Here is a 22,678-nt window from a genome sequence, read left to right as displayed (position 1 = left end):
TTCAGCGCCCTCTACAGGTCCTGCATCTGGGATCTCTGAATAGGATAGGTAATACACTCAATAGTCAATCAAATTGGAAATGGGTTGAGCATTTGCAAAGATTGTGAACTAGGAAGTCAAAGTTGAATAATATTGACTACAATGTGAAATGAGGTATGAAAAAAATGACTTGGGAACAAGAACTGGAAGAGCAATAAAAGTCAGACGAAAGAGACAAAGTTAAGCAAAATATTTTGTAACAACGACAACAAAATTCAGCAACTGAAAGGATGAGATTGCATGCATGTGGAAGTTAACTTGCAATCTTGAAGTGTATTGTCGATAGTAATCAAGACTTATACCATTAAAAGAATATATAGACTAATGTACAAATCCTAACTTTGACAAGTTTAGACTGCAACTATGACATCAATACAAGAACTTCACATTATTCAAGTCCGATAGCAAGACACTTTTTTTCAGAAAGCTTATGGAGGAAAGCTACACCTTGAACAGCACAGATCATGTGCATTCCCTGAAAATTGCTCTCCTATTTGCACTAGAATAATGGTGAACTCTTCCCTCATTGATTTTTTTCACAGCAAAATTTAACCAAATTAAATTTCCTTTAATAAATCTGTTGCCTTACAAGTTCTGTTTTTTAATTTATGCATTAGGACAGAACTTCTTGGCAGTACTAAGGATTGCAGAGAAGGAGGAGTAAAGAAGGTAAGCCCCAAAGCCTCCCAAACATCTGCTATCACCTGGGAACAGACCGAGTATTTTAATGTTGAGTTTTTCTTAAGACCCAAAACGCTCTGCTTCTTAAACAGTATACGGACAGTATATACTGAAGTTTTCAAAGAAAAGCCATTGATTTTGTAATATAGGCCGATTCTTATATGCAGCAAAAATATGCAGAAAGGATATCCGATATTAAGTGAGCAGATTTTAAATACTAGCTTAAGAGTTACACTTCTATCAGTTTTCTGACATTTGCACAGACCACGAGGAAACCAAGCTCGAGTTGGACTGAAGGGAGGTGAGAGTAACCAGAACACCACTGTCACAGATGATATACCGGACTATAGGTGGGAAGTTCCTGTTGATAAGGACATGTACTTCCCAAGAATCATTTAAGAAATTACGTACCTTTCCTTTTTAAACACTGCATCATACACAAATGCCATTTTTGGGCATGTGTCACAAAACAGAGTCAAGTCTTACAATAATGTTTAGAAACATATGATCTAAATTTTTGTTTAGGGACAAATTCTGAAACATACAAAAAGTTCAAAAGAATACGAAAAGAGAAACAGTTCAGTGTTTGCGTACAAGCTCATCCTTCTCTTCTATTAGCTTCCCAGTCAATTTGAAACTAAATAATGATCCACTTTAGTCACAAGGTTAGGCTTGGGTCATAAATTTCTCACTACTTTTTGTCAAAGTCTTAATTAATTTTGCAGTGCCCAGTTGTTTTGGTTTATATGGGAGGATGCTGGGAATACCAGAACTGCACTTTTTTTTATTCTGTATTAATATGGGCCACTGTATGAACAAGCAACTTGGAAACCTAAATAATTAATGTAGTATTCCAAATTAAATATAAAAACAAAATCAGTGATATTTTACAATATTAATCTATGCAGAAGTTAATTTGGAAAGCCTATAAACTAACACAACTCACAAAGATGCAGTTTGTTTCTTTAAATGAAACAGAAGCCCTTTTAATATGGACGACCATTATATTAAACTACGCTGCTTATCAGCCAGAGTAACTCAAATTATTGGGATATGTATACTTCAGTCTGTTTCATGACTAAATCTTCAATAACTTCTGGAGCCAAATTGGCCATAAATTACAAATCTTTACCAAAAAAAAGTATGCATTACCAGCAGTAATTGAGGTTTAAAGTGAAACAAAAAAAAAATCATTAGGTCTATCTGCAGACCTTACAACCAGGTGGAACTGATTTTCTTATCTGCACAACCACTAATTCACAAACTTGCTTCTTCCTGAACAGCATCAGTATTTGAAAAGGCACTGGCTGCATTTTATGTTGCATTAGCATTACAGCAGAGTTGAAATAATTATCTTAGTGAAGTAATCTTTTTCCACCAACTTCTTTAAACCAGCAAAAAACTATCAGTTAAAATATTTTATGAACCACAGTGGCATAAAGCTACATTTAGGCATTGATTGTCAATCTTCTGTGTGCAATCAATAAAACATTTTGTTCTTTAAAGGTGCAGATAGATGCAAAGATAATTTCCACAGAATTGAAAAGGACAGTGGAAATGAGATAACAATACCTGGAGAGACTTACGACCACAATCCTTGCAAACTCCTTTCCCAGCTACCAATTCCATCACCTTCCCTTGTTAAAAGGGCTGAACCTCAGAGTCCTATGTGACATTTTGTTAAGTTTCAAACTCTTTTTCTGTGCCAATTTAATATTTATCTTCATATTTATTTGTTTTATGGTATGTGTACATCTCTGGCAATGCTGGCATTTATTCTCCATCCTCAGATGCTCCTGAATCTAGAATGCAGTTAAGAGTCAAGCACAGCAAGATACTTTGATACTGGAAATTCAAAACAAGAACAGAAAATGCTGGTAATATTAGCAAATTAGGGAATTCAGAGAGAGGCAAGTTAAAACGCATTTGGACTGAAGAAATATTGAAACAGCGAATGTTATGTTGATGTTTTGCAGTGAAAATATCTAAATGAGACAAAGGAACAAAGGGGGAGGGGGGAATCAAAGTGAAATAAGATCTTTGAAGAGAGTGAAAAGATTCTGCTGGGGCAAACATCTGGCTAAAGAAGCTGACAGAGTGGCAAATAAAAAGCTTAGTCTCCTCCCAAGTTTGAAGTTCATTGAGCCTGGGCTGTAAAGGATGAAGCTAGGGGCTTTTCTGAAGGTCAAATGTTTGGAGTCAAAGAGAAGATTCGAGGGGAAAGTAAAAATGTCTGAAAAAAATGAGACAGAAAAGAGATAAGATCAGAGGAGAGCAAAGGGGAAGAAAGAAGAGATATAGATTCAGGGCTGGTGCCTGGGAACTGGAAAATTGGAAATGTTACATGTTCAAAAAAGGGCGTAGGAAGAAACCCAATAACAACAGACCAATCAACTTAACCTCAGGAATTTCTAGAAACAATAAACAGGGACAGAATTAGCAGATGGAATAAGAAAGCATATATACTGGAAATCAGAAAGAAAAATTAAAAATTGCTGGAAGGATTCAGTAGGTCAAGTGGCATTAATGGTGAGAGAATTAGTTGTCACTTGGACAAGCGTGGATTGATTAGAGAAAGCATTATGGTTTTGTCGAAGGCAAATCACATCAAACTAACTTGGCAGAGTTTTATGACAGAGTAACCAAGAGGATCGACGAGGGAAACGTGATTGATATACTATATGTGGAGTTCCAAAAGGCATTGATGAGGTGCCACAAAATAGGTGCATCTTCCTGCAGCAATTGGTCAAGGTCAGAAATGCACCTGCAAAGGTTGCACTGGAGCCAGATACTATCTTGCATTCAAAAGGAAGCTGAATAAGTTGAAAAGGAAAGAATTTTATGTCTACAGAGAGAGGTGGGTGGGTCAGGCTGGATTACTGGGTCCCTTCCATAAATGAGCTGATAGTTTGGAATGAGTCCAATCAGGGGGTCCTATTGTCTGTTCAAGGAGGGCACAAACACTTCCCATTGCACAGAGCCCCAAACACTATTTTTTCCTGATTAAACATCAATTTACCTGTACTTTCAATTTATTTTACAGTGGCTGCTGCTTATGATGCAGTCCCCTCTATACAGGGGAGGCCAAATCCAGCTTGGTTGATAACTTTATGTAATATCACCATTCAATATGCAAGAACAACACAGAGCTTTTAGGTGCCTGGAATTGAATCATCATGGCATAGGGGCGGCCCTTCGACCCATCAAGTCTGTGCTACTTCTCGAGAGCAATCAAATCAGTACCATTCCCCTACTCTTTTCCCATGGCAGTGCAAATATTTTCCTTTCAGTCCCTATCCAATACCCCAATTAATTCTGTTTCCACTGACTTTACAGGCAACCAATTCCAGATCATAACCACAAACAATCTCTGCATATTTTTTTAATGTATATCTTACCCTATATAGTTTGCTTGCCATTCTAATTCTGTTCTCCCTATTGCCTGGTGAAACATGACGACTATAGATGAAAATTCAGTTGTATTGATTAAAAAAAATCCACTGAGGAAATCTGCAGATCTGTATGACTGAACTTCTCCCATCCGGTTTATATCACCTAACTCTGTGGTTTTATCACTTCCCCATTATTTATTCATGCTTTGACACTGGATTGACATCTTACCTTCAGGGGGGCTCTTATTCTGATTGTTCCACACAACCAGCAACTTGGAAAGGCTGGGTACTTTGGAAATCTCAGTGATCACTCTGAATAAACTCTCGACACGGTCAAAGGTGAGAACAACAGCGGTGAAGCCTTGCGATCGAGGTGGAATGAGTGGGAGGAAGAGAGGATTGTTCACACTCACCACTTTCTGAAAAAAAAACAAGTCTCATAAATAACAGTGTAGGTCAATACAAATTAAGAATTCATTACCATAACTATAAATGAGGTAGCCCAAAGACAGTTTCCAAGATCATCCAAAACTTTAATCTAACATTGTTTATTTAGTGGGTTAATATTTTATGCAATGCTATCCAGGAAGGAAAAAAATTCATAATAAATGCATGAAAAGAACAAAAGACCCCTCTGAGTTGACTCATTCCAGACTATCAGTTCATTTATGGTAAATAGTGGTATTGTTTGAAAATTTCATCTGTAGACCTGTTCCTGGGATAGTAGGTTTGTCACACAAGAGAACATAGACCAGGTTTATATTCTTGAGCTAAGAAGAATGAGAGGTGATCTCCTGAAATGTACAGTTCTTACAGAGCTTGACAAGGCAGATGCAGAGATAATATTTCACTGGCTTGAGTGTCTAGAACTAAGGGTCAGCTTCAAAATAAGGGGTACACTATTACAGCGCCAGCGACCCGGGTTCAATTCCAGCCACTCACTGTCTGTAAGGAGTTTGTACATTCTCCCCATGTCTGCGTGGGTTTCCTCCGGGTGCTCCGGTTTCCTCCCACATTCCAAAGACATATGGGTTAGGAAGTTGTGGGCATGCTATGTTGGCACCAGAAGCATGGCGACACTTGCGGGCTGCCCCCAGAACACTCTACGCAGAAGATGCATTTCACTGTGTGTTTCGATGTACATGTGATTAATAAAGACATCTTATATATATTCAGGACAGAAATAAGGAGAGATATCTGCAGACAGAGGATGGTGAATCTTTAGATCTTGCTACTCAGAAGGCCGTGGAGGCTCATTCACAGGATTTTATCTGTTGCTGCACTCCCTCGGTTGTAATTTTGTCAGTCCTGCACATCATATTCCAAGTGCGGTCTCAGTACGGCCCTATATAATTGCATTAAAATGTCTTTGTCCTTGCAGTTAAATCCTCTTGCAAGAAAGGCTAACTTACACTTTGCTTCCCACATTGAATGTTAACATGCAGGTTCAGAAAACCGTGACTCAAAGACACTCAGATCACTCTGAAAACCAACACCTTTTAATCTCTCACCATTAAAATAAGACATACTTTTCTGTTTTTCCACTTTTCCAAATGATTTGTTATCTGCTCTAACCTCACCCATTCATTTTGTCTGTATTTTCCCAGAAATCTCTTTATATTTTTCTCACAACCCATAATGCCACCTAGTTTTACATCATCAATAAACTTGTATGTATTACACTTGGATCTCCTGATCCAAATCATTGATATACATTATGAACAATAAAGGTCCAAGTGCCTATCCTTGAAACACTCCACTAGATATGGTCTCCAAATCTGAACAATCCACATTAACTTATGCTAATCCTTTTCTTTTTCTATATCTATGGAGTTTTACAATCAGTTTTTATGCATCTCATTAGATTACTCTCATATGCCAGTCTCTTCACCAATTGGTTGGTTGAATTTTATGTTAAGATTCATAGTGATTTAGTTCAATCTGAAACCAGGGTTTCAAATCTAAACATAGCAAACTACACGAGTAGTCAGGTTGACTGGGAAGCTACAATAACTATGACAGCGAGTTAGTACATAGTTTACAACAAACGTATAAGATATCTTTATTAGTCACATGTACATCGAAACACAGAGTGAAATGCATCTTTGCGTAGAGTGTTCTGGGGCAGCCTGCAAGCGTCGCTGCGCTTCCGGCGCCAACATAGCATGCTTCCTAACCTGTACGTCTTTGGAATGTGAGAGGAAACCAGAGCACCCGGAGGAAACCCACTCAGTCACGGGGAGAACGTACAAACTCCTTACAGACAGCGGCGGGAATTGAACCCGGGTCACTGGAGCTGTAATAGCGTTACGCTAACCATTACACTACTGTGCCTGCCCTTTTAATGTACAAAATATACCCCTTTTAATGTACAAAAGCCAACAAGAAATGTGGTCCAGCCATGGATGAAAGATGAAAGCAAAGGTTTACTAAGAACTGGGAAAGTTTCAGAATTTGGCAAATGAGGACCAATTTTTGAATCACACATTTAAATCTCTGATTTCACTGACCCCTTGCGATTTTCACATGGCTCAGATAGCAATCCAGAGTCTACATTAGTGGAACTACTTCTTCATTTGGACACCATCTTCTCATGCTCCTTCAGCAGAATCTTCTCCTTATCCCAAGCTACTAGTGACCACTTGGGTCATGACAACTGGGTCTTTCCATTCCGACCCCAGGTTTCTCTCAAACCTTGGGGAGACGGGTTTAACCTTGGCATTGAGCAGCAATGCAGCCTTCAGGACTTACACTGCTGAGAAATTTCTATCCACCTAACCACACTGACTTATATCAGGAACTACATTCCTGTCACTTCCCTCAACTCACCCATCTACCTTGGTGCTGGTCAGTTTGCTCATGCTCTCTGCAGTCTTTGTTCTCGTCCACACGTTACAAGAATTGCATACCTGTTGAACAAGTGCAAGGCTGAGGGCCCTTCAACACTGCCTTCTGGATCTCTAAAGCTAATTTTTTCCAAAGTTACCTCTGTCAAAGATACACTTTCCTGTCTCTCTTGACTGACCAATTTTGTAGGACTTAGATTATGTAGTGTGACCACCTCTTGGAACAGAGCATACAGGTAACTTTCCCTCTCTCTGATGCATCACAGTAACCGAATCTCAGACTCCAGATCACCAGCTCTCAACTAAGGTCTTCAAGTTGCAACATTTGCTGTAGATATCGGTGTCATGAATCACAATGGTTTCCATCAGCTCCCACATACTGCAACTGCATCACATCACCTTGCCCATGGCATGTCCATCTAGGTGTAATTAATTAGTTACATTTAATTAGTTCTTTAAATATGAAGTTGAACCAATGCCTGTACCACAGAATCCCTTACACACCAGAGCCACATTTCATAGGCCTTACACAGTGTGCTAAAACATGCTGTGCCTCAGCAGAAGTCACACACACATAGCCGGGTATCACAGGCTCTGAGTCAGCCAACTTCAGTTAATCAGCTAACCTGGGATGCCCATTACTTATAAATAAATGCATATTTTCATATTCGCATGTTCTTATTTGGAAGTCCCAATGAGATTTTTTTCTAAATATGCAGCAATGGGAAATAAATTCAAACAAACCCACAGAAAGGTCAACACTGAATAAATCTATAACCTGCCAATCTTAGACTAACACAAAAATTATATGTTAAAGCAATTGATAAATAGATTATTACAACAGAAACACAAATGTTGATTTCATATAAAATTCATTGTTCCTCCTTCAGAAAAATGCATCACTTGCAATATGAATAAAATTATACCCTCAATCTTAATTTTGATAAAAATGCTTGTTCCAGACGTTTAAACCTCAAAGTCAAGTGGATGCCAGAATATGAAGCCAGCAGCTATGGCTCTAATTCAAAATATTTAGAATACTCCTCATGTGACATGAAGCCAGCAGGACAACAGAGAGACACTGCCTGCTGACATGTTTTTTATTTAAATATATAAGAAAGAGCAAAATTAAACATTACCGTATGTTTACACTTTAAAAAGAGCAATTTTGGCAATTGGACACTTGAATAAGCAATGTTTTAAAAAGTCATTTCAGAGCCTTGAGAACAAAAGATACATGAATATTTATAACATAAAATTTGTTTGCCCACTAAATCAGTGTACACCAGCTGTAAGTAATTGTATTCTAAACACAAAAAAGCTCAAGCCATTTCAAAGATGTGCAAGGATGTTGAAATTAAATGCTGAGTATAATTTGGAAAGTAGCTAAGTCAGCATTTGAAATGGCCCACCTAAGTATTAACATTTTTTCTCTTCTGCCTATAACTTTCAGTTATAAATCTGAACTGCAAACAACTTTTATTCTTGTTTAAATGCGCAGCATACATTGGATTGCAGCCTCATTCTAAATCTATGTAGATATTCAGAAATGTAATTTGTGTCGAGAAGTTAGCCTGCCTTTTTTTTACTGCAATGGATGGACTCGCTACATTGTGTCTAGATTCTTTTCCCCATATCAGACCTCCTACATTTTCATTTTTTCACCTCTATCCAATTTTGCTATTTTCTATAATAATTCCGGCTGCTGTCTGCAAGGAGTTTGTATGCTCTCCCCGTGTCTGCATGGGTTTCCTCCGGGTGCTCTGGTTTCCTCCCACATTCCAAAGATGTATGGGTTAAGAAGTTGTGGGCATGCTATGTTGGCGCCGGAAGCGTGGCGACACTTGTGGGCTGCCCCCGGAACACTCTACGCAAAAGATGCATTTCACTGTGTGTATTGATGTACATGTGACTAATAAAGAAATCTTAATTTTGTGTGTGCATTTCTTTCTTGTCTTTTCAGTCAGCAGAGATTATCTGCTCCACCCTTACACATAGCAGCAACATTAAGGCTGGTATGTGTCTCATGCAGGACTTCTAAAACATCCTAACCCTGCAAGAATGTAATTTATCCCAAAAGAGATTTACTAACTTTTAAATAACATCCTTTTGCTCCTTAGTAATGTGCATTTTTAAATTTAATTTCCCAAAGTATGATGTTTGGCTCCAACAAACATTTGTTCATCATGTTTGGAAGCTATCTTGCATTTCTACAGGCATTGACTACATAAACATGCTAGTGTTTTGTGACTGGAATAGTGTCCTCAAGAGTCATCTGGGAGAGATTCTTTACCATCCAGTGCCTCAACATGCCAAGCATTTCATAAAGATAAGAAATAAGAATGGCAGTGGGCCATCTTGCCCTTCAAACCTGCTTCACCACTTATCAAGATTATAGCTGATCCTCTGCTTCAGCATTATCCTCATTTTTCTTCATTCTCTCAATGACCAGAGCCTATCAATCTCTGTTTGAAAGAACTGTAAACTGTCAATCCAATCTAACACAAATCATGACATGTTAACGTCATGGGTAATTAGGGTGAACAAATATTTCAACTGTAAAATATATGCAAGTCACAACAAACAAAGGATTTAACATTTTTGGAAACACTGCAAAAACATTTGGAAGAATTGGTTAAAATTTGCTTAATCACTTCTTACTATTCAACCGTGTAGTTTTTTTTAGAATAAATGCTTTAATGAAACAAATATTGAAGAGATAAATAATCTGGAGGAACTCAGCGGGTCAAGCAGCATCTGTGGGGGTGGGAGAGGGGAGGAATTGTTCTAATGCAGGATTTTGACACAAAACATCCACAATCCCTTCCCTCCCCCTCCCCTCCCACAGATGCTGCTCAACTCACTGAGTTCTTCCAGCAGATTGTCTGTTGCTCTAGACTCCAGCATCTGCAGACTCTTCCTCTCTTGAAAAAATATTCTTGTTACGGCAATTTCAATGCTGTCGTACAATGGAATATCTGATTGAAAAGGAAATGTCTGAGCATTTGTAAATTCATCAGGCCTTAAAGAGTTATCTCTGAACTCAAGCTGTTTCTACACAGGAATAAAGCAGCTCCAACCAGTTATTGACAATTCCCTGCAACACCCTTTCCCAAGTCAATGGTGTATTCGTCTCTACACCTCTACTATCAAGCTCATTAAAGATTGTTTTACTTCTCCTCACTGGTCACTCCAAGGCCTGATTTTATTATCTCTTCCATCATCCATAAACTGGAGTTTACCCAAACCATTGCTGCCTGTAACTTAAAATACCAATCTCCTCCCATACAGAATAAAGATAATGTTTCCCATGTTCTCACCTTGTGCCCAACCAGCATCCACAATCAACCGATCATCCCATGATTGTCTTGAACATGATGCCACCAACAGACACATCATTCCCTTCCAGCATTCCAAAGGGGTTGTTTGACACCCATTAACTTTCTCATTGCACTGTCTCATGTAACTACAGTAAATGCAATGCTTACCCTTTTACTTCTTCCCTTCCCACCCTCCAGGGATCCAAATACTTCATCAGAACTGACAGGTTTCCAGCATCTGTTACGTTTTGCTTCTTCAGTGTTTTTCAGTTTCAGCCTTTTTGTTCCTCTCCTCATTTTCATTCATCATTTTCATTTTACAGCTCCACCAAACAATCCATTTGCTATTATCTAGCTTCACCAGCCTCTCTCAGCTGGCACCACCATTTGATCACTACCCTCCAATAGGCACTCTTTGTGTTTTCCCCACCCTTTCCCTTTTAATTACTCAAAACAGGTTTGATTTCTACGTTGTCAGTTCTGATCAAAGTCATCAACCTGAACATTGATTCAGTTTCTCTCTCCACAGATGCTGCCTGACCTGTTGAGTATTTCCAGCATTTTATTTTAATTTCAGATTTCCAGTATCCACGTTTTTTTAAAACTTTTCTCTTAATATACCAAGTCTTGCTCACCAATCGCTCCTATCTTGCTAAACTACATTGATTCTTGATCTGGAAAAGCTCTGATTTTAAAACTCATGTCTTTAAGGTGTCCCTATTACCCATCTCTTACTATTTCCAGCCTTTCAACCTTCTGAATCTTAAGAATATTTCCAATTTTCACCTTTTGCACATCCCTGACATCAATTACTGCAACAATTTCAACCACGTCTTCAGCTAGCGAGGTCCGAATGATTAGAATCCTCCCTAAACCCCTCCACCATTATCACCAGCCTTTTCAGCAAAGCTTTTGATCATTTTACTCAATATATGGGCAGAGGTTACAATTCATTCAATTATGCTTATAAGTTCTTCGCGGCATTTTATGTAAAAGCCACTATGTAAGAAGAATTTTTTTTGTTTACCTGTAGTAGAAAAAAAAAGGCATATACCTAAGTCTTAAATACTAGGGCAATATCACAATTAGCTTAAATTATGGCCAGCTCCAATCTCCAAGCAGTTATTCATACTTTTTAATATTTTCATTAGCTACTGGTCAGTTCAAATGTTGGAGTTCTTGTCCTTAGGATGCCCAACATCTTGGAAGCTTACTTTGCATCTATTGCTCAAGTCCTCTATACTCACTTGGGATAAAGCGTAGATTGAAATCCCAAACCATCATTCATTACTTGTCTTCTATAGTATGTATGATTGCTATCCAAGAACTAAATTACCTTTCACACTGATGTTTACTTTAAGAGTACTACTCAGTGTACAGAACAAACAACAATGTAGGGAGCAAAGACGGTATCTGTGGAAAACGTTTATTCTCCCACTAGGCAGCACACTTAAAATTTCTGGACACCAATAATGGGGAATGTAGGAGCAGTTGTGCACAACACTGTTTTTTTAAAGTAAACTGGCTGGGCTATTAAAAATCCAAATCATTTCTCATGGCCACTAATATGAACACCAGAAACCTGAACTTTGAAAAGTCCTTGCTGGGCTGTCGTTCCAAATTCCCTGTGATGTTGGACAGAACGTGGAGTGCAACGGTACAGTGCTAACCTCCTATTCTTCTCTGAGAGTGAAATTTGGCTCAACGCCTTTATTCATTTCAATGAAGAGGAACAATTTCCAAGGAAGATGGGCAAGTTTCAAATAATATGTCTTTTAAATTTACTTAAATGTAATTGTTAAACTACAATATAATTACAATTATTTAATTATTTGTTTTTAATACAATTTTAAGTATAAGTTTGATTTAAAAAATTCAATAGCTATTAGAAGTTAAAGTTTGTGGATGCTGGAGACATTCACAGACAAACAAAATCTTCTGACATTCTTGGTGCGGGTAGGGGAGCAGTGAATATGGATTGCTTGTAGCTCACCGGGGTGGGCTGGACAGAAGCATTCCATGTGCTGGATTTTGTCCACTGGATGTACATTGTGCCAGAGAGCAGGATAATAGCAGAGCCACTGTCTACTGAAAGTTGATCTCTTTGTTCTGCTGTCATTATTCCAGATTGTAATCAATGGGTAATTCTAGAGTCTGACATTATGCCAGTATAAACATAGTAAATACCAAACCTGCCCTCAGGTGTTGTGTGCACCTGAGTAACCTAGCCTCTCAATACCTGGCTGAATGTTCTGTAGCAATACAGGAAAGCCAAGAGCACTTTCGATACTGAACACCTCTCCCAATTCGGTTACTATCTAAAAAAAGTCTCTTATCTGTTTTTTTTCCACATGTAATTCTGCCACATCTGATCACCATGTCACCATCCAATCAGCTAACTGAAGGGAAACCTTATGTAAACTGATAAGGGTATTCCACTCTCAGTAAACCTCCAACCCCACGTGCATCCTGTCACCAAGGCTGCCTACTTTCACGTCCCTGCCTAATTCTACTGGTGTTTCAACACTTCTGCTGAAGCTGTCATTCATGCAACTGTTTCCTCCAGAGTTTGCTATTCCAAAATACTCTGGTTTGAATCCAATCTTACATTATCTATAAACTTACGTCATCCAAAATTCAGCTGCCCAAATCCTAAGCCACACCATGTCCTGTTAATTTATACCCTGTGCTTACTCTTATATCTTGTCTTTTCAAACCTATTATCCTTCAAGACAGAGGAGACACAAGAGAAATGCAGATGCTGGAACCTGGAGCAATGAACAATCTGGTGAAGAAACTCAGTGGGTCGAGCGCCATCTGTGCGGGGGTGGGAGGCATTGGACCTGATGCAAGATTTTGACTCAAAACATCAACAATTCCTTTCCCCCAACAAGTGCTGCGCAACCCACTGAGTTCTGCCAGCAGACTGTTTGTTGATCCTTCAATCTTTCATGACAAATGCTCTTCAGTTATGACACCTGACATATTGTGGATCTTAAAGGCACCAACAATCATGATAGGGCCTCTAGGACTGGAATTTCCCACCAAACCTGACCAACCTTTTACCTTTCCCCTCTAAGGTACACCTTCAAACCTATCACTTTCACTAAGCTTTAATTTTCTGCCCAATATCTCCTTATGGCTCAATGTCAACTTTCATTTAGTAACATACCCACAAATTGAATATTATGACATTGCAAAAGCAATACAAATATAACTTGTTGATCTGAAGAATATGCAATGAAATCATTCAATAATTGTTCCTCTGGTGACATTGGCTGTGCGTTTTCTAAGGTTATTGACATGAAGGACAACATAATCCAAGTACTTTTTCCCTATGTTTTAATTTCTTTTATATTTATGTGTACATTTATGCATTGCCTCAGTTATCATGCCCCTAAATCCATTTTCCTTCCTGCTCTTGATAGTTGCAGCACTCACTTTTGTGTAGTTGTAGCCTTTCAATCTTTTACTCAGGTGCTCGTCATACATGAGCTTAGTCTGTGACATCTGCACCTAATACTAGTCATACAAAAGAATTTCAAGTCGGGGTAAACTCATTATTACATTGGTCAAGATCAGCATCTTCAAATTTGAATTTGGCATTTACTTGATATTTTATCCTTTTGTACCTTATCACAAAGTGCATTTACACATTGAGCTATCCTCAGGGAGCTCTCAACTATACAAGAAAATTTAATCTGTTTTTAAAAATGAAGAAAGCAATTTATAGAAAATAATAAATAAATTGGTTTTTAATATAAATATCAACCAAATGAGTTCTTTATGCGTATCTATCATCTAATCATGACAGAATTCTGATTGACCATGTGATCTGGTCCAGCCTGAAAACAGAGAACTCGTCCCAGTCCTTGTCCCACCCCTCAGCTGGTATCACACAACTGTAAATAGTTTTAAAGCTTGGAATTTTCAAATGAGCATCTTAACTGATGTGCATATAATTCAGTGTCCATAGCATGTTTGCTTCTTCATCAATTTTTAGAGAAACTATTGCTTGAATATTTCAAAATTACAACATGAACACCCCCTAAAATGAAGTAAAATGGTAACGGAGGAAACAAATGCAAGTTAGGTGAAAATCTCAGCTGATTCCTGAAGAGCAAATTAAGGATTTTTCTTCTCCAGGTAATATTTCAAACATGCTTCAGATGATCACTAGGTCATTACCTCCATTTTAAGAAACAAGAATACTAAACAGAACTTGTTTCATACAAGAGTAGCAGTGTTGAAAATTGAATGCAGAGTCAATTCATTGGCTGCTAAGCTTTCAAAGGATTTTTGCTCCATGTACAATTACGAGCATAGTAAAACAATATTGCTTCCCAAAAATCAAACATTTCAGGATCAAAGAGAGGACTATATTTGTTAGAAACATAGATTGGCAGTTTTACTCATGCTGTGAGAACAATATTTTAAGTGTCCGGAAGCTGGCATTTCTCAGTTTCAAGCTGTCCACAAATGCAAAGTAAATAACTATGATGCTATAGTGCTGACATGTGCTATTTGAGATACTTTTTCCTTTGCTTAAAATGTTACAGACATGCATGACAAGCAACACAGTCAGAAAGAACTACTTTATTGAACTGATCAGATTACAACTTGAGACATGCTGTGTTGGACAGACAGTGAAACAATAAAGGCTGCTTGTTAACACACCAACATCTATACAACCCATCGTTCTGTAAAACTAAGGGGAGCCTTTTAAGATGCACAAATGTTTGTCAGAAAGGGAGTGGACACATTTACAATCATGGATTGCTGCCTCTTAGGCCTCTGCGAGACTGTGGAGACAAGCACATCACTCTGTCTATGATGCCTTTTAAATTACATCCTACCACAATGTGGTTTCAATTACAGCTTTTGGATAAAAAACACTTGATTTATTCAATGCTTCAGTCCAATTACCCTAGATGCGTTTCCAGTGAATACTTTGAGAAAGTATTCCAAGTTGCTTCTCATCCTGTAATGGTCAAAAGGCCAAAAACAGCCTCGAGATGCATTAACTCTTTAGGTTCTCTCCTCAGCTCACTAAGTATTTCCATGTTCTAAAACGGATTTGATCTATTGCAATACAACATCCTTGAACTTGATTCTTTATTCATTCTAGTGCAGGAGCTCATTATTGGGAAGAATAAAGACAGTATATAGCGTAAAACTGTTGTAAGATGGAAAGGGCCACTAGGTGGAGTAGGAGATGGACACAGCTCTTTTGGAATGAAATTATATAAAAAAACAATATTTCTGTTTTCCTCTAAGGCAAATCGCTGAACAGATTTAGTCATGGCAGTGAAAATATCCATACAAGATGACAAGCAGTGGACAGCAAATGCAAATGAAAATAAAACTGAAATAAAAGTAGTGATGTGGTGTTTTCTGCAGAATACGTATAGTGCAATGTCATTCAACATGACATGTAAGACATTATGGGACTCAGGAGGCTGTGAACATTATGACTGAAGCAGGAGGGATTGCGTAAACAATTCTATCTGAGTACTCTATGTATCCATCTCTGACTTGAAGACAATCTAATACAAACGTTAGAGGTTCTGCATTTACCAGCTGTGAACTGAACTCAATTGGAGAATCTCACTTTTATGGCTTCCTACAGCAGAAGTACAATGTCCATTTTCTTCCTTTAAGTGTTTTATGAGATATTGTTAAGTATCAATCATGATTTCCGCTGATCTGAAATTATTCCACTTTTAAACAAAGTAAACAAAGGGTATAAAGGCTGGTGAAAATCTCAGCTGGTTCTTGATGATGAGATTACATATTTTCTCTCAAGATAATGTTTCAAATGCACTTTAGACAGTCACTAACTCATTATTTCTGTTTAATTCAAAAATAATAAATTGATCTCAATAACTGTCTCTAAACAGGCAACAGAATGATAAAGATCAGTGCATTTCCTTGACACAATTGAATCAACTATTATCAACGGCCAATCACCACACCATTGAGTAGAGGTAAACTACTGTCTGAGCTTTAATGGGGGAATCTGTTTTTAATTAACCTTCAGGAGCTCAAGCAGGACAAACAAGAGGAGAAATAAAGGCAAGGAAAATAAAGAAGCGGTAAACATTTTATTATTGAAAAGAGCTTCCAGAGGAATTAAGTACACAAAAAGGACAAATGAAATAGTTCATGCAGCTAGTTTTTCGGAGTATTGGATATCATACACTTACCACAGTTGTTGGATCATTCCAATCCTCATAAGATCTGGCAGCGTAAGGATAGATTCTGTCATTAATGATCTGCAAAGTAGCAAGTCCAATGGCTTTCATTGATTTAAAGTAAGCTTCCCAGAACCACCTTGCCTGCAATAAAAATAAAACAGGACAAACATTTTTTCCCCATTTTGAATGTTTGTTTTTATTTAGTTGCAACTATTCTGCATTGATTTCATCCCAAAAAGTCTTTTTCAATTGGATTGAAAAGGCATAACATGCCGAAAGGTAACAATTCATAATAATCCTTGGCACAATATTGACAAATTAATTTCAGCCATAATAGTAATAGTCTAAATTAAAAATTTGCTTGGGCAATTTTGCTATATAGAATAATGGTAGTAAAAGTGAACCATGATGTAAATAATTGCATGAAGTCAATTGGCCCAATGCAGTTCATCTATCCAGAGCAACCCTACAATTCTAATGCTGATGCACACCAAGAATTGTACTCCACCACAGCCACACCAAAAAAGTACAGTAAGTCCACTTAATACATCCATCAGTCTTGGTGAAAAGAATTTTATTACACCAGCATAAACAATTGCCCTTTTAAACTCTGAAAATATTACTTTAAAATTGCAAGGTATTTTTGACTAATCAAGCAGATATGAATGCTGCGAGGAAGACAAGTATTTATTGACTCTCCGTAATTATCCAGGAGAAGATGGTAGTCACGAGCCACCAAATGAAGCTGCAGCATTACATTTGGTAAAAGTGCCCTCAGAGTTCCCAAGTAGAAGGGTTCCAAGATTTCAACAATTCTGATGATAATACCTAATCAGGATTGTGTACTACTTGGACAGAAACATTCTGGTGATGATATTCTTATACACCCGCTGCTTTGTCAATCTAGGTGGTAGAAATCAGGATATGGGAAAGTATCGTTGAAACAGCCTTGGCAAATTGCTGCATTGCATCCAATGGATGAAATACACCATGTTTAATATGGTGAATGGGCATCAAGTGTGAGAGCTCCTTTAACCTGGATAAATTCCCATGTATTTATCCAGGAAAATGTAAAGATCTTATTGCATTCCTGACTTATGCTGGGAAAGCTTTGGAGAGTCAAATGAATTTGCCTGTGATTACAGGTGATTGGGTGTTCTATAGCAGAACTTGTGACTACATTGCTTGAGTCAATACACAAGTGGGGGAATTCAGTGTTGAATGGTAGTAATGCTATTGAATGTTGAAAGACGGTGTTTTGATTCCCACTGGACACGGTCACTGCCTGGCACTCATAATCCAAGTGTTACTTCCCCACAACACAGCAAACCCAGTTCTTGCTCTGTGCAGACATGGATTGATTATCTGAACAGTTGCAAATGGGATCAAATAGTATGCAATACATCATCAGCCAACTTTTTCACCCCTGACCTTACAATGGAAAGAAAGTAATTGATGAAGCAGCTGAGGATACTTGCATACTTAGACTAGAATTGGGAATAGTGCCACAGTACCAGTGGACAGTTATGAAAATTTCTCACAAACTTGAGCTTAACCAAAATTCTACTGCTTCTGTTTCAACTTACACCAGATCTCTCTCACCCCTTTGCTTCTCAAGCTAACTGTGGATCCTGTCTAAACAATGCCATTTTAAAATTCCTAACTTGTTTCCTCACGGCCTTGCCCCCCATCTCTGATCTTCTCCAGCTCAACATTCATCTGAAACATAAATGCTCCTCTAACTCGGGTAACTTGCAGAGCTCCAAATTTAATTTTATAACATTGTTAGCTGTGCCCAATGGTCTGGAATTCTCCCCGAAATTGTTCGCCTCTCTGTATCCTTCTTTAAAACCTATGTCTATCATCTGTTCCAATATCGCTTTGGCAATTACAGAGTACAGGTTGATTAGGATTTTGGAACAATGTTCAACGAATCATCAATAATCTCCAAAATATCAACTCACTTTTTTATTTCTGTGTCTACTTCTAGTGCTCTGTATTTTTATTTCAAGGGGCAGAATTATCTATTGCAATGCCCAGTTTGTTGTAGAATTTACAAGATGGGAGATAACAAAAAATCGTTCAGAGCTTGCTAATGGTTTGAGCTTGTAACAGTATTGTGACATTAGGCACAGCGAATTTGAATGACTACTTTCAACATGTCCCCATAGCTGTCTCCATCAGTAGGAAAACACCATTAAATTCAGGCCTTAACAAACCCAGTTCCCTGAAAATCAACCAAACAGTCCAAACGTTTGGAGGAACACTGAGTGCTTGACCAATGAGAATCAACTTTATGAAAATTCGTGCTACATTTCACCCACAAGACTGATTATGCCCCTAGAACAAAGTAATCACCATGAAGGGTCCAGTGATTACCTGTACTCAAGTCTTTTTGGCTCAAAATTAAGTCATTATGTTTTAAGGTGCAAGAACACCAAAAAAAAAGTAAATATCAAAAAAACTCAGGAAAATTATACCAATCATGAGTAATCATCTTCTGCACAGATCTTTAAAATAATTTTTAGTTATTTAAAAACAGGTTATTGAAAAATGGTTGAATTGTCAAAAAATGTTTTCTCAGTATAAAGCAATTTTCAGCTCTATTCAACTGCACCAGATGTCACACTTAAAAATATCAAAACATCTTAATTGCTAGGGAAAGAAACCTCAGTTACATTTTAAAATATTGCTTGATGTTTCTGATTCAGAGGATACAGATAAGATGTCATTATTAGTCAGATGTACATCAAAACACACAGTGAAATGCATCCTTTGCGTAGAGTGTTCTGGGGGCAGCCCGCAAGTGTCGCCATGTTTCCGGCACCAACATAGCATGCCCACAACTTCCTAACCCATACGTCTTTGGAAAGTGGGAGGAAACCAGAGCACCCATACAAACTCCTTACAGACAGGATAGGTTACATTTGGCAATATGCAAATAAGCTAGCACTAAAACCTGAACAAAGTATGCAATTCAGAAAGTTATGAGCAATTTGTGCAGCAAGAACACCACCTCATATTCACCTTAAACATCAGATATCAACAAATAATTGAAGATGGTGCATGACTATTCATTTTCAAAACCCAACTGCCTATATTAACACCTATTGCTAGGAAGATGAATTCAGAGTGAATTAACAAATAATGATCCAGGATTCTGAGATAACAACTGTTGCCAAAATATTGCCTCCAATGTTGCCAATAGTACTGTGGGAGGCATAAGGCAATTTTCCAGGAGGAGATTTCTCCTCTAAGCTTTGCAAACTGCTTAAAACTAGGTAGACAGGAAAAAAGTCAAAGTGGAAAAGCACTGCACAAAATCTACATTGTTGTCTCAGTCCAACGATTGTTGGAAATTCAGTTTGATCTAATTGAGATGATCTTTGGACCTATGCAGGTGAGAGATTATTTTTACAAGACAATCTTTTTTATGAACTGGGGACTACTAATGCATCAATTTAAACAACCTGCCGCCAACAAAATTCTTGGCTCCATCATAAATCATTTGTGACTTTTCAGGGCCAAAGGGATAAGTGAGGAATTTATACATTGTTCATAAATCACGCTGCTTTATATCTGCCGACCTTCCAGAGACCGAAGCTGTTTGCATGTATATGAAATGGAAGTCCAAAGATGTCAAAATCCTCCAAAGCAATGTTATTTTTAAAAAGAGTATTCTTGATATTAACCCTTACAATAACAAAAATGAACTTTGTGAGTAATGTCATCTGTAATGGTTACCCATGCTTGAGCAGCCACGTACCACTGGTGGGGCAGATTTGCAAGGGCTACAGGATTCAGTGAAAAATATCATCAGGAAACCATTGGATTGAAAATTCCATTGGCGATGCAGCAATGGCAAGGAGAACCTTTATTGCGTACATTGCATGGCTCACGAGAAATTAGACAAAACAAAATTAAGCAAGTCAATGAAATAAATTGGATGAAATGATGAGGAAAAAATGGATTGAATCTTTGAGAAGAGAAAATTAGAGAGGCAAAAGAATTCTGCGTAAGGCCACTAATCACACCCAGTCGTGGAGAAAACATGATGGAGGAGTGGTGGAAAATAGTTTTGTGTTGTGTACAATGGACTAATTTGGTGGAATATAGTTCAAGGGCTTTTGAGCAATGGAATGGTGAAGATTAGATAATGGCATTTGTATCAGAGACGAAAGTGATTGCTTTAAGACTACTCAGTATCTAACTGGAGAGAATCATAGTTCACACAGGATTAGTTGACAAATATGCAACCTGACAGCATACAAACAGTAGCAGTACTGAGAGAGATGGTGGTGGCTTGGTAGTACCAAATGATTTCTGCCAGTTCAGCGGTCCTTGCCTTTGGCTTTAATCAAGTGAGAGCATGCAGATAAAAAGTAGATGGAACCTGATGGAACTTGAGGGCAAAAAGCCACTGTAAAAGATTTCATAATTACATTGGTATTATAAATTTAGAATTTATCATTTCTGTCCCCAACAGTTAAGGTATCCTTATCAGCAACCTCTATGGATACCATGGACATGGCTTTGAAAATTCCTCTATACCCAAGTTTATAGTGTTGCAAGGTTTCTCCAAAATATTAACGCAAAGCAAGATTTCCTCACTCCCCCATTCTATTTACTATGAAAAGCATGATTGTACCAGTATACAGATTTAACACAATAAAGACCTTGTTAAATGGTGGAAACACTCCATAAGCATTATTGAATTTAAATATATTTGTTAGCTTTGATAGTGACACGGTAGTGTAGCGGTTAGCGTAACACTATTACAGTGCCAGCGACCTAAAGATGTACAGGTTAGGAAGTTGTGGGCATGCTATGTTGGCGCCGGAAGCGTGGTGACACTTGCGGGCTGCCTCTAGAACACACTACACAAAAGATGCATTTCACTGTGTGTTTCGATGTACATGTGACCAATGAAGATATCTTCTATCTTATCTTATAAATACATGAAGTACTACAGTCAAACGCACTCCAGAAGAGAAACAGTTATGATTGAAATACTGGTATGATCTTGCAACAATTATATTTTATCCACATGAACATGATTTTGTTTTTAATGCTAATCACATATTTGAAGTGAATGGGTTTAGAATGTCAAGCAATTTCTTTTTAATGGAATAGAAAAATAAATTAGGTCCAACTCAATGATGCTATTAATTTATGCATTATTAGAGCCACTAACATGCAATTCCTTCTGAATAAGACACACCCAAGGGTTCAGAATGAGGTCATTACAACCGGAAATTGCTGATAGAATAGCATGTTTCAATGTTGTAACTGCATTTCATGTTGTAACTGATTAGATTTACTTTGGATTTTAAAATGTCTTTAACAAGGTTGTTGCATACTGCAAGCTGCAACCTTGTTAGAGACATTTTAAAATCCAAAGTAACTCTATAATTGTTGGGCATATCTCAGCTTCCCTCAACTCCACAGTGAAAAGGCCAAAGGCACTACTTTGTTCTACCATCTACACAGACTGAAAGAACATTTTTAACCAAGAACTGAGAATTTAATTTCATTCTACTTACAACTACATTATTACACTGTATACCATAACCAATAATTCTGAAAAACCTTATACGTACATTGTCATACTAAATTGACTGCTGCAATGCACTTTTTGCAGCCTCTCATCTGAAATTCTATCACAAGCAACAAATCCCATACCAAGTCTGCATGCCCATCATCTGCTCCAGTGTTCAAAATTCTTGCCTGTGTCTAAAAATACCCTCGATCATTTTTCCTGCCTCTAATTTCTTCCAGCCTTTTAAACCCCTACCCTGTGCACTTTCCCTTCCCTCAATCCAACAGTAAGACAGAGAGTCACTCCTCACTCCTACCATTTCAAAAAAAATATTTTGCTGAACTTCTCCACTTCTGCATCTTTCAATAGAACTTTAAATGATTTAAGGAAACAAATATAGGTTAATTACTAAGTACTTTTCTCATTGATATCATCAACATTTTAACAGATGCACACTTGGGATATGTTGGGAATTTGTTGTAATTGAAGCATATTTCAAAAAAAAACATGAGTACATAGTTAAAACAAGCCAAATTTTATGCCTTTATTTCAGGAATTTGTCAAAATTTGAATGAAGGAATTCTATCATGTTCTGACACATGATGGACAGTGTTTGAAACTCAATGCCACACATTTCAACACTCCAGGGTATCATCTTTAAATC

General features: G+C 37.7%; 1 protein-coding gene across 2 annotated transcripts in view; it reads right to left on the bottom strand.

The window, feature by feature from the left end:
• The window catches only part of ext2 (exostosin glycosyltransferase 2), a 132,641-nt gene that overhangs the window by 46,583 nt on the left and 63,380 nt on the right, over positions 1-22,678 (bottom strand). For both annotated transcript variants that reach the window (XM_052029349.1, XM_052029350.1), the window contains 2 exons: positions 16,485-16,616; positions 4,342-4,531 (listed from right to left, as the gene is read on the bottom strand). In XM_052029349.1, coding sequence (XP_051885309.1) covers positions 4,342-4,531; positions 16,485-16,616 — 322 coding nt within the window. The remainder of the gene's footprint in view (positions 1-4,341; positions 4,532-16,484; positions 16,617-22,678) is intronic.

The sequence above is a fragment of the Pristis pectinata genome, chromosome 14, assembly GCF_009764475.1.
Source record: "Pristis pectinata isolate sPriPec2 chromosome 14, sPriPec2.1.pri, whole genome shotgun sequence".
Classification (NCBI taxonomy): domain Eukaryota; kingdom Metazoa; phylum Chordata; class Chondrichthyes; order Rhinopristiformes; family Pristidae; genus Pristis; species Pristis pectinata.
This window is presented reverse-complemented; position numbering and strand designations above follow the sequence as displayed.